The 13,411-nt window shown below is 44.6% G+C and overlaps 1 protein-coding gene across 1 annotated transcript; it reads left to right on the forward strand.

Moving 5' to 3' along the window:
• Window positions 1-1,674: 1,674 nt before the first annotated feature.
• On the forward strand, window positions 1,675-6,560 carry LOC136512545 (selT-like protein). The gene is made up of 4 exons (XM_066506518.1): window positions 1,675-2,031; window positions 2,119-2,189; window positions 5,566-5,881; window positions 6,161-6,560. The coding sequence occupies exons 1-4, from the start codon at window positions 1,795-1,797 to the stop codon at window positions 6,275-6,277; spliced, it is 741 nt and encodes a 246-aa protein (XP_066362615.1). The 5' UTR covers window positions 1,675-1,794; the 3' UTR covers window positions 6,278-6,560.
• Window positions 6,561-13,411: the final 6,851 nt, after the last annotated feature.

A 13,411-nucleotide genomic window follows, 5' to 3' on the forward strand; every position in this document is an offset into this window, starting at 1 on the left:
GCAAATGGCCAAGGGAGTGAGCTTGAGCCGGCCATGGGGCTTAAATAGAAGCCCCCATGAAATAGAGTCGTTATACCAATTCACTGGGCACAGCGCGGGGTGACCGGACGCTCCGGTCCGATCGACCGGACGCTAGCCCTCAGCGTCCGGTCACGTGATACACGCCATGTGTCCCCTGCTTTAAATACTGTTCGTCGGATTTCAACGGTCATCTGTTGACCGGACACAGCACACAAACTGACCGAACGCTCAGCTTCCAGCGTCCGGTCGTTTCCAGTAAGGTTCCATAAACGAATTTCTTCGATCGGACGCGTCCGGTCATGCTTGACCGGACTCTGCCAGCGTCCGGTCTCACAGTGACTTTCTTCTACGCTGCCCGACAACGGGACTGGACGCTGGACCTCAGCGTCCGGTCAGTCCAAGACCCACAATCCGATCGTTTGACCGACGCCAGCGTCTTCGCTGTTACAACTGACCAGACGCGCTGGTCCCTCTGAGACCAGCGTCTAGTCACTTTGTGACCAGCGAGACCAACTCCTTTTCACTTCTATCTTCTTCATCCTTACTCAAATGTGCCAACCACCAGGTGTATCACCTTGTGCACATATGTTAGCATATTTTCACAAACATTTTCAAGGGTGTTAGCACTCCACTAGATCCTAAATGCATATGCAATGAGTTAGAGCATCTAGTGGCACTTTGATAACCGCATTCCGATACGAGTTTCACCTCTCTTAATAGTACGGCTATCGATCCTAAATGTCATCACACTCACTAAGTGTCTTGATCATCAAAACAAAATAGCTCCTATAATTTATACCTTTGCCTTGAGCCTTTTATTTTTCTCTTTCTTCTTTTCAAGTCCAAGCACTTGATCATCACCATAGCATCGCCATCTTCATGTCATGATCTTCATTTGATTCGCCACTTGGAATGTGCTACCTATCTTATGATCACTTGATAAACTAGGTTAGCACTTAGGGTTTCATTAATTCACCAAAACCAAACTAGAGCTTTCACCAAACGAAACCCTAGCTGAAACACAGGGCAGCGGTGCTAGTTCCTGGCTGCTGCTGAGCCCGTCGAGCGACTTCTCTGTTTCCATCGACGCTGAGCGGCGGGCTATGGTGGCGCTACGACGACGCCAAGCGAAACCCTAGCCGAAGCATAGGGCAGCGCCATGAGTTCCTGGCTGCTGCTGAACCTGTCGGGGCGGTGGAGGGTGGTCCGGGAGGGGAGGAGGAAGGGTGGCGGACCGGCGGAGAGAGCTGCTCGGCGGCGGAGGGGGCTCGCGTCCATCTCGCGTCAACAGAAACCGAGAAATAAAATAGATCTGTGCGTTCTATTAGGCAAGAGATACTTTAGTCCGTTCAGATGACTGGGAGAGATGAAAATATTACATAAAAAGAAAAATAAGAGAAAATAGGTGAAATCCTTTAAATCAAAGCAATTCGCAATTCCGTCGTCAAATTTTGAAAGACAGAGGCATTGAATGTCAAATATCTTGTGAGGCTTGCGAACTCAACGTAAATTTCTCCCTGCGACTGCGAGACTCGAGGCATTTACATAGTTATTACTATTATGAATAACATCTTACACTATGTGACCGACAGCTAAGTCACTAAATGGTACGTATTTTTGGTACCACTCCCATGGCCGATGGTAAATATGTAAAAATTCCGCGAGACTCCGACCCTGCCTCCTTCAGCCCGCGTCTCGAGAGAGACGGAGACCGGAGACGCCCAGCGGCCCAGGCAGTAGCAGAGCCAAGCCGTCTCTCCGCCGCGACGCGCCATGGATCGCGCGCAGTTGCTCCTTGTCGGACTCCCGGCCTTCCTCTTCTTCTCCGACCTCACTCACATCTTCGCGCCACCGCCTCCCCACCTCCGCCACCCTCCTCACCACCATCATCCGCATCCGCCGCACCATCACCACCCGCATCCGCCGCACCATCCCCACCCACATCCGCCGCACCATCCCCACCCGCCGCACCACCACCAGCACCCCGACCCTTCTGCGGGAATCATACAGGTAGGTCATGAACCCTAGTGGAATTCGATCGCGACCCGGTCTCCGATCTGGACGGCGAACTGACTTGTTGCTTCGATGCAATTGCAGGAGCCACGTGTGGATGGGGCTGGATTCGGCAGCACAGTGGAGCTGCAATTCTGCGCCTCCTGCTCCTACAAGTGAGACCGCTCGTGACGCTCGTCCACTGTGTGTCTGTGTCTTGGGGTTGCGTGAACTGGTGGTTGCTTGCTTAATTCCTTTAGTTATTTGTTGTGTGGACCAGATGAACATGCGCTAGTTGATGTAGGAACATTGGAATGCCGCGTGCTTTCTGCAAATAACCATACTCAGTGATCCATTACCGGGAAGGGTGACAACCATCAAAGCATATCTAGTGTGAACCAACTCTTTAGTAGAGGATCTCAGATGACTACATACTAGGCTTCACTCACCATTTCCAGCAAGTCTAGTATTTGAAAAAAAAAGGAGGGGGTGAGGGGAGGGGGGTGAAACTACTAGGCGTCCACTGAGTGCTGCAGCTAGCTGCAAGCATGGATGTGGCTCCCCGAGTACATGTACCTTGTTGTTTGTTACCTGGATGGGCTTGGCCACTTGACAGGGAGAATTGCTAGCATGGACTCATGGTGGTGGGTTACTAGGTTTTCTTCTTGCTAGTTGCAGGCTTGCAGTGGATTGTGCCACTTGATTTCATTGTTGGTTGCGTATAGCTTCCAGTCATCCAGTGGGGTGGGGTGGGGGTAGGGAGCCCAGTTTTGCCTCCACCCCCGGCATGATTTGAATTGCATAGGGTTTTTTATTTGGCAGTTGGCATACCAATTCACTGCTAGCACCACTGAATGATGAATTTATGACTGTTGTGTGTTCATGGATAGTTACTAACTTGCTATCGTGGGTTTGTGGTATTTTATCACACACAATAGTTGGTAACATAACACCAAGTCAGATTCTTATGTGTAGTACGTTAAAATTATAGCGGGAACTGGGGAAGGGATAGGTGTCAGTCACTTGTTCTTCATGGCTGTGTTGATTGTCTAATGAAGACCTTAAAAAGGACAAGAGAGACTGAAAGAAGAAGATTCTAGTGAATGTAAAATATTTAGGGCCTGTTTGGCAACTTAGCAATCTTTTTACAGCTGAAATTTGTTACACCTGTAATTCCTTGTGCACTAGGAATTCCTTGTATCCATTTCTGCCTGTAATTTGCTGTTAGATTGCCGAGAGGTAGAAACTAACCTGCGTCCTTGCCTTATAGTAGCTAGTGAATTAAACCGACAGTAAAAGCAAACCAAGTCAGGAACAGTTATGTGAAATTGATGTCAGTTTGGGTACATATGGAATTCCCAGGAGCTATCGAGGCCCCCTATCAATATGGTAGTGGAGCTCAGAGTCAGAACACAGAACATCAAATTGGATATAACAGAAGAAAATTCAGGCATAAGCGAAGAGCTAACATATTTAGAAAGGAGCATGAGAGCGTGAAAGTGAGCGGTGGTTTGGGCAGAGGGTTTGAATCGCTTGCAGGTTGCAGCTCGCCATGAACAAGGACCACACATATATCATGTCTGCTCAGCTCTCTTGTTGTGTCACATTCGATGGTGCCATGGTCTGCAGACACAGGCTGTGGCAGCGTCCCCGACCATCGCGCTGGTTGCTGAGGTCGCCTGGTCCAACATCTCCATCTCCATGGTTGCCGAACTTCCTCACGTCCTGTTCTCACAGTGCATCCTTGTGTTGTCTGTGATAGCCTTGGCATCAAGAGGGTTGTGGCAACATGGAGAAATTTGTGTGTTTTTGTCTAAACCGGTAGTAGTTTCTTTTGGATTAGATTCCATCCAAACACCTTTTTACAAGTTCGGATGTAAAATTTTATGGGTATGTATTTTACAAGAGTTTTAACTCCAAACTGACTTTCCAAATAGCCTCTTACTCTTTTCTATTTTTGGATTTGGATTCACACTGAATTTAAACTATCAGTGATGACACTCTTTCTAGTCAATGCTTTCTGAAGTCAGCAAACTTGCACCCATAGTATCCTAAGTACTGGAGGTCAGCTGTTGGATGACAGTGAGTGGACATGCATGATTCATTTTGTATGAGATGAATAGATGATATCATAACAATAGTTTTGTGTACTCGATTGTAGGCCTCATAGTTTGAGTTTAGCCGGTTCTTAATTTGTTGTCTTGTTCTTATCTTTAAATTTAGAGAAATGCATCTTTTATGTAAACCTTATCCTCATGTTACTACAATAGCATAGGCTATCACTTGAAAATTCTTCAACAGTCCTACTTATGTTTATTTGCTTTATTGTTTATTGTTATTCCCAAGCCAATACAGAATTTTAATGGTATGGAGAATCGGAGATCAATTTGAGTTGACTGCAGTAATTCTGCCAGGCTTGATAATTTTACAAACCAGATTGTTGACGTATGTCCATGCTTTAATGGTGTCGTTGAGGGCAGGAGAGTTGATAATTAGACAAACACCACTCCCCAATTTCAGTGCTTTAGAAGTTTTTTAACCACAGAAAGCAGTGAGGCAATCTAAAATGAAACTCCCTCTAAAAGCTGACTTGATGCGCATATGTCTTGCATTTCCAGCCGTAAATATCAATTGTAATGTCTCCTATCTCGTCAAGGACCTGGTCTGGTATAAAAAGACAGTGCCACCCTAGTGAAGCATTTTAGGAAATTCAACTTGATTGAAAATGGATTTTATAAACGTGCGATCTTAGCTAGCACTTGAGGGAATAGTTGGCTTCAGATATATGGCCCAGAAGATTGGGTGAAGAAATGGCTGGCTTGGAAAATTTGTGGGGTGGCCCTACAGATGAGTAATGTTTTAGGGTGGTAAGCGGAGGTGAAATACTGGTTGTTTCCTGGACACTTGTGTTCAATTTTCAACTGTATAAGTGCTATTTTTTTTATCTCATTGGAAGGAAGGTGTCTACGTAATCTAATGCACAGCATAACTAGTGGTGCCTCTTGATTTTTCCCACAACTGAGCTAGCACTGCTCCGCTGCATCATTATGCTGCTTTACTCAGACCATGTATTGTTGCTCGCTCCATTATCTAACCTAATGTCACGAGCCAGGAAAAAACTTTTTTAGGAGTGAAACTTAATAAGTGGTGAAGGAACCATGCTAAAGAAACGGGGCTGTTTGGTTTGATGTCTGAGAGCCTGGTCCAGGCAAGGGATCCCAGGCGTTCCTTTCATCGATAGAAGTTCAAAACCGATGCTTTACATCTACATACTCCCTACAACCCAAAATAAATAACTTTCTGAGGTTAAAATTTGTCCCAAAAAAACATTCTATAAAAACACGGAACACTGCCTCTTAATGCGTAATCACGGGTGCATGTAAATGATAATTGCCAAATCTTGGAGATATCCTCTAGGAAAGGAAAGGAGATGAGGGTACATGCGTCTTTTGCCAGCATCTTTAATCTGTCTGAAAAAATTTAGAAAATTATTTATTTTGGGACAGAGGGTGTACATGTTATTCTGAATACTTTTTTTGTTTTACATTGTAGGGGAACTGCGGTGACCATGAAGCGCATGCTGGAAACCTCATTTCCTGGCATTCATGTTATCTTGCATAATTATCCTCCTCCATTCCCCAAGCGTGTACTCAGCAAAGTTATCCCAATTGTTCAAGTTGGAGCCATTGCAACAATAATGGCTGGTGACCAGATTTTCCCAAGGCTTGGAATGGTTCCTCCTCCATGGTACTACTCACTTCGCGCCAATAAATTCGGAACCATGGCAACAATCTGGCTATTTGGCAACTTTGCTCAGTCCTTTCTACAAAGCTCTGGTGCCTTTGAAGTTTACTGCAATGGAGATTTGGTATGCTTCCTATGTTAGATGCAACCTTACGTTTTTCCTTTGTGTTGATTTGATGCAAAATGCTTTATATATCAGGAGTGCCCTCTGTTTTGAAAAAGGATGAGTTAGTTCTATCTCTAGGATTACTTATGTGTTATGTCGCAAATTCTATTGTGAAGTTACAACGTTTTTGTTTCACCTTTTCTTCCATGGCATCCTTTTGCCTTCCTAGATGACAGAAGGATTTTAAAACCTCTGCATCACGTTCATTATTTTACTGAAATCACTTCCACTTTTCAGGTATTCTCAAAACTTGCTGAGCAGACGTTCCCTAGCGAGTTCGAGTTGCGGGACCTTATTGGCAGCAGATTGCCTGAGTCTCCATTTCAGAGGAATCTGGGGAAAACCTTGACTTAGATGACGACCCCAGAAATCAAAGCTCAGAATGCCACAATTTAATCTGTTGCTTTTAAGGTATTAGTAGATAGTAACTATTTGGTGTTGATCTATCGAGGCTGCACAGCTTGTCTGTAAACACAACTTTCCAGCTTGTATAATGGATCAACGGATCACCTGACATGAGACGGCGACCAAAGTACTACAAACTCTAATGAGTAATGTGTAATGACATTGGGACGGTAAGGATATTGTGATGTCCTGATAGCTTCTGGGAGATTTGTAAGTATGTTGGTTACATCACTACCTCGACCACTCTATTTGGATGATCTGCTATCGCATTGAAAAGGTGTATTGTTTGGCATTGATCTCGATGTAAAGAAACAATGTTAGCATTGCCCCATGGGGATGATTAAACGAGCGAGATGTAAAGTAACAATGTTAGCATTGCTTCATAATAGGGGGGGATAGGAGCTGAACGCCTGCATCGTTGACATCGAGAGCTCATTAAATTAAATCTGTTTATAAGCGAAAAACACAGGTTGTCACTGTGCTTGAGGCCTTTGATGCAATTGTGCCCTGAAGCCAGCTAGTGGTGATTGACGGACCCTTGCTCACCCGGACTTCAAAACGCTTCTATCGCTACATAGTTCCGCATGAAGGGCGAGTTGCCTGTAAAGTTAGTCGATTTTTGCCTGGCAAGACAACTTTGGAAAATTGTGTTTGGATGATGCCTGTGCCTGAGAACACTAACTAAAGTAAATTGATTTTGGATTATCTAAATAAGACCAGTGTACATTACGAGATAAATTGTTTGTTTTAGTCTTTTTTCTAAGTTCATAAGATTATCTAAAATAATTTTTTTTGTTATATTGATAAATTAAAGTAAATAATTATTTTTAGCAACTTGTCAAGTTTGCATAACCCATGTAGTTAATTAAGAAAAAAGAGATAAGATGAGGCAGCTGTTCATCCAGGCAATTGGAGCCACCAAACAAGCCCGAAGAGCTATAGCTACTGAGTTACGCATGAAGAGCTATTGATAGCATGATCATAAATCACAAAAGAAAAATAGCACAAAAGGCATTGACATCAGCAAAAACAATATTATCCTAACACAAACTAGTTAATTAAAAAGTTTCAGAAAAAATATTTAAAAGCAAAGGAACACATTGTCATTTAAAAAAAACGAAATAACCAATAAGGCATTGTTTTTTTTAGGAAAACAAGGCACTACTTGTCACTCATGAATATATGTTGGTAGCTTACAATAACCACAAATTTGTGCCAATAACTTATCGCCAATCCATATAGCTAGATACGAACACAAGACTAGCATCGCAATATTATAATCACAAAGAAAATCCGCATTCTGCATTCATGAATAGGAGACTGTAGTTGCTTTTTTTTTTCCTTCTAACATGGAGAAATATAAAAATAAACAACTATAAGCTGTACAGAAGAAAGGACTAAATGGATCCAGCATCATGAGATCTTGTGACATTGCATGCAGTTTCAAAAGAACGCCAAATAGTTTATTAAACAAAACAAGCTATAGTTTGTATATCTACTATCATTAAGCCAGTTTGTTTTGGCCGCCAGGAACAGCGTCCACATCACCCGAATTGTTCCTAGCCATCGGATCCACCATCGTGTGGCCCAGATTGCTTGTAGCCGCTTCCTTTAGAATCTGCTTCTTCTGCCTCCTCGTCGCTCTAGGTTGATTTTGCTAGTTTCTGCGGCTTCTCGTGCGAATCCGGTGGAGCAAATATATACTCCAGCTCCTGATTCTCCTTCAAGAAGCTTCTCATCCCCTCCTCTCGCTCTCTCCTGTACGCTCCCTCCCTCGTTCCCGAGTCGCGACGCGACTGAGGCGACGGCGCGGGGTGACCTCGGCGGTGGCCGGCCCTCCGCGCGACGGTGGCCACCCTCCTCCTCCTCCTCCTCTTGGCCCTCCACCACGCCCCTTCCTCCTCGTGACGCAAGGCAGCGGGTCGCAGCGGCGCGAATGGCAGCCTAGGGTTTGGCCCCTCCGTCGTCGGTCGTCCCCACGACCGCACACCACTGTGGCACCATCGCAGGCCATCCCCACGGACTCTCCCCGGCGGTGGCACCCCAGGGACGACCGATCACGGCGCGGCGGCCCTTGGCGGCGACGACCTGCCATAGGAGCCGCGCGGCGTCCTCCTCGCTTGTCGCCGCCCTCCACCTCCGCCTGGCGTGCCGTACGCCTCCTCGTGCCCTCGTCTTCTTCGCAGTGGGGCCTTGTCGGGCGCCGCGGCCGGTGCTGTCACCCCGTCACTCCGGTGTTCCTCGTGTCATCCGATCTCCGGTTTGGTCCCCTCTCCCCTCCGCGCGAACTCCTGCAGGCGGTCGGTACAGCTCTGCAATTTTGTTTGAGTCCTCCGATTTTTTGATGGTCTATGAACAAACCCTGTGTGAGTTCTGGGTTGTTATCTCAATTTAGTGTAGCAGAATTTCATTTTCGTTCATGTTGCACGGCCATTCAGAAAAAAGAAAGCCCGAAGATTATTTTGCATAAAGCACATAAACTATTCCCCAATGTTTACAGATACCTGCCTTAGTATTACCACCTCAGAAGTTACACACACTTCTTAAACACCTGTACTGTAGCATGGTAGAGATCTAGCTCTAGATGTACCTGCCTTGGTATTACCACATGAGAATTTACAAATAGGTAGCCAATACAGTGAAGTGCTAACAAATATATTTTCAGTGACAAACTGTACGTATGACTGTGAGATTATTAGTACTTGACATTTTCCTAACCTGGGTTAGTACATAGATTGAAATACATTTGATTCACTAGGACTGAAACACTAATCTAGTATAACATATCAGCTTAAGCATTTCTTAGCCATGATGCCTTCCTATCTTGGATTACTAGATTGTAATACATTTTGGTTCATCAAGGGTTCATAATTTGGTTAAGGTCAGGCAGAATCTAAAAAAAATATTGACCAAATTATTTTAATCTAAATCTTCAGTGTTTGCGATAAGAATAAACGTTGCTCCTTATAGATCTTCAGGTAAGAATATGAGCGTACAGACTACGGAGTCAGGAAATTTTAATAGCTTTACATAATCTGTGTCTTGACTAGGACGTATTAGAGTTAGGAAATTGAAAGTATGCAATTGATAAACAATATGTGTGGATAATCTTGGTGTCTGTTCAGTTAAATCCATAAAGGTACACTGTACAGTGCATGCTTGTTTCAGGATTTAGGCATCATGTTACCTATATGAAACATGGCTGTACAGCGAGCTTCTATGCTTTTGTTAAAGGCTTATTTAGGTCACTGACAGTGTGCAGTCATGATTATCACTCTTTCGTGATCTTTTTATTCTCATTTGGGATGAGCCATTTGCATATATTATGATGACTGCTCTGTCTTTTATGATACTTCTATTCTGCTTTTATTGAACTATTTGGCATGCTGAGTGAAATGTACCCTTACATATATATGGTCTTTTTTGGTGTTCTTAGTGAACCGAGGGCAATGGAAAATCTAGCTGACAGTTCTTGCCTTCCATTTTTCACCTTCTAATTGACAGTTCGATGCTCCATCGCGTTGGTGCTTCTATTCAGATATTTTGACATTTCTTTTATATGAGTCAATTTTCAAGTTGCCTTGCGATTGCTATTTACCTTAGAATCATGTCTCTGCTCTCTATTTGCGCATTCAGTCCATACCTGCCTATTTATGTATGCAGTATTTGGAAGTTCATGTTGCCTTTTTTTCCTGCTTTGAACCCTACAGGACTATATATCTCAAACAAAAAATTCGTCAGTGTCTACCTTAATAAGGGCAGTTCTTTTTCTTTGGATGATATATGCCTGACCGCATATGCTGATACTGTTGATCATCAGAAAGTCACTTCTGTTGATAATTTTGGCAAGTTTTAAACTAATTATTAAATATTAAACAGAGGGTACTGAAGACGATGCAACTGTGCCAGTTCATGAATGGTGAATTGGGTATATAGTATCATTTATGCAATTCTTGCCTTTTTCATAACTTCTTGGGTGTGAAATTTCGTGGAGATGGGGAACACCAGACGACCAGAGGCGCTCAGGGAAAGAGACACAGAGACACCAAATGGTGCTCACTCATATTCCTATCTGCAACACCGGCACTCAAGAAGGTTACAATAAAGCACTCCTTTCTATGTTCTGTTCTTTTTTTCCTTCAGCAGGCATCATGTTGATTAATAGGTCCTTCAAGTAGTATCAGCATATATTCTACTTTTTTTCTCATTTCATTTTCAGAAAAAAAGTGACCACATATTTCCTCTATTATAGATACTTGCTTTCTTAGATCTAGCATTTGCTGCTTGGTGAGATAGAAAAGGCATCCCTTAGTGTAATTGTATCATCTGTTGGTATTAAGAAAGGTCCATAATTAACAATTACAGTTACAGATTCCGCTGTTGTTGCCATGCTGAATATGCATTTACCATGTGCGTTGTCCTATCTACGGATTTTTATTCAACCTTCGCAGTTCATATATGTTGACACTAAAGAATATGTTCCTGCCATATGTATGTAAAACAATGAGATGGAACCTGTAATGTGTTTTTCCCATATTAGATTATTACAGTAACATGCAGTAGGAGTTATCAACTCTTTCAATAAACATAATATTATCTATATGATTTCTCCCATTTTTCTAAGGTTCTTTCATTTCGTTAAAATATTTGATTGATTGCACGAAATAAATACCCATAGTCAACTCTCAATGAGAGGTATCATATAAGATCTTCTGTTGAATTTTATTTTCACCACACTCCTATATATGGCTCACAAATTTGTAAATTTCATATAGGATGATGGCTAATAATGTCAAAAGTTTTAAGATTATTTCAATACTATTTAAATAATATTGTCTACTCCCATAGCATGCCTCTTATTATACACAAACTGCATGTTACACACTTCCCAGTTAACTAAACCAACTATTACTATCAGAAATATATAGCTAGTGCTAAACTATTTTCTGTTTGGAGATGTTAATTTTTTATTCTGGCTCCGCGTTTTATTATGATCTGACATATACTTTTTTTTTGCGCTTCCTGTGATTGATCCTTGGCCGGATCCGTCGGCTGTATGGTTGGATTTCTCCGCTCCCCATTCAATCTATGCAGTGAATCGGGTGCCAAGAAATCCCCTTTATCTCCTTTCCTACCTTACCGGCGCATGCGAGGGCGCGCGTAAATTAACAAGACATATAGCTTCGCCTCGTTGCCTGCCTGTGATGCTTCTAGCAGGTCAGTTCTTTTGGTCTTATAAGCTGTGGGCTATGCTGCGCCATTTGGCACATCAGATTGCTTGCAGAGCCGCCCCAGTTTTGAAGGATGAACTGCTGGGTTAGGCGGGGCTTGCAGTGCAGGATGGGCCAACAGGTTGGTGGCACAACCACCCCACTTGCAACCTTAAATATGACAATGCAGCCTCCAGTACCTGCGCTAATTACAAAACAAATAGGACAAGCAGAATTTAACGACTAAGGTTAGGTTTCTCATACCGAGCTCAATAACATAACAGGACCAGTTCAGGTTCATAATAAGGCATCACCGCAGAGCATCATTCAGAATTGTAGCTGCTCTATGCTGAGCTCATTACAATCCATATAACAGAATAACATAGGTAATACAAAAAGAAATCTTCCATCAGGGCAGCTTCCTACAGACAAATTTACCAAACTTGCAATCTTTATTACTGCATATACTCTGCTAGCCTTCCTGGCAGCTAAGCCTAGCAAGCTTGTTTGTGACCACAATGTCAAGCTGTGCCGCACGTTCCGCTATGTCCTTGCGCAATTTCATTGCTCCATGTGTGCATGATCACAGACAATTCTTTTTTACATTTTGTATTAGCTTTGTCCTAAGTCAAATGTGAAAAATAGCTTACATGTGTGCAATTTCATTACAATACTACTACCGTTCTTTTTTACATGTCAGTATTAGCTAGGCCTGTGCACGGATCGTGTTATCCACCCAATCCACTCATCTAAAGCCCACCCAGACCGTGATACAAATCAACATATGGAAAACTTACGAAAACAACGTAGCCTGGCTCCGGCCGTATCGGAGAATGCCTCGGCACCGGGTAGACGAAGTCGAGGGCGGCATCCGCGTCGTCCTGCCAAGGCTCCATCGCCTCCTTGATGCATTGCGCGATCTCGGAGTCGGGGAGCGTTCCCTCGGCGAGCGCCGTTCCATCGAACGACGCCTCTGGTGCCCTCACGTATAGTGGGAGCGCGCGCGTCATCAATGGCGCCACCCTCCTCGCCTAGTAAGCCCCGATGACTTCAGACCCTTTCAGGCCGTTCTTCAGGATATGGATGGCGGCGATGTGGTCTCGGATCTTCTTCTTGTCCTTCTCCAGGACGCCCCACGTCCTCCACTGCTCCGGGGCCTCTTCGATCAGGCGTCCGGTGAAGTCCGGCAGAGGGGTGGTGGCGTCATTCTTGAGGTCGAACCACTGCGAGTGCCACCCCTTGTTGGACGTCGAGAGCCGCATGGACGGGTACTCGCCGATCCGATTGTTCCGAAGTTGGATGCCGGCGCACCCCATCGACATGTGCAGCTCCTGCCTGCCACCCTTCTCCCTCTTCTTCTGGAGGTTGACGGCGAAGAAATACCTCCACAAGTCGAAGTGGGGGCTGATCCCTAGGAATCCTTCGCACAGTGCGACGGATGCCGCCATGTGCTGGATCCCATTGGGATTGAGATGCTGCATCTTAATCTTGTAGAAGTGCAGTAGCCCCCAGAGGAATTTGTGGGCGGGGGTCGTGAGCCCACGCTCGTGGAAGTGGGCGAACGACACCACGTAGCCGTCGTGTGGCGACGACGAATCCTCATTGTCGGGCAGCAACCACTCCTCGACCAAGGTCCGCGCGCGGAGAAAATTGTGACGGATGAGGCCCTCCATGCGCTGGAAGGTGATGTTGGAACGGCACCATGGATCCATTAGAGGTGGGGGCGGATAGATGCGAACTCAACGGGCGGCAAAGATGTGGAGGTAGGAAACCTAAGCGTTGGCGGCGGCGGCGTTGCTGCGGAGGTAAGGATGCAGGCGTGCGTATGAAACACGGAGGGCTAACCCTTTGGTTTTATAGGGGCGACGGGTGC

This window comes from Miscanthus floridulus, chromosome 16 (assembly GCF_019320115.1).
Source record: "Miscanthus floridulus cultivar M001 chromosome 16, ASM1932011v1, whole genome shotgun sequence".
Taxonomy (NCBI): Eukaryota; Viridiplantae; Streptophyta; class Magnoliopsida; order Poales; family Poaceae; genus Miscanthus; species Miscanthus floridulus.

What these genes read in the sequence shown, in the direction of transcription:
- LOC136512545 (XM_066506518.1), top strand. Translation starts at nt 1,795, where the DNA reads ATGGATCGCGCGCAGTTGCTCCTTGTCGGACTCCCGGCCTTCCTCTTC. An exon ending in TGCGCCTCCTGCTCCTACAA is followed by an intron (nt 2,190 to 5,565) that starts GTGAGACCGCTC and finishes TTTACATTGTAG; the next exon opens with GGGAACTGCGGTGACCATGA. An exon ending in TTTACTGCAATGGAGATTTG is followed by an intron (nt 5,882 to 6,160) that starts GTATGCTTCCTA and finishes TCCACTTTTCAG; the next exon opens with GTATTCTCAAAACTTGCTGA.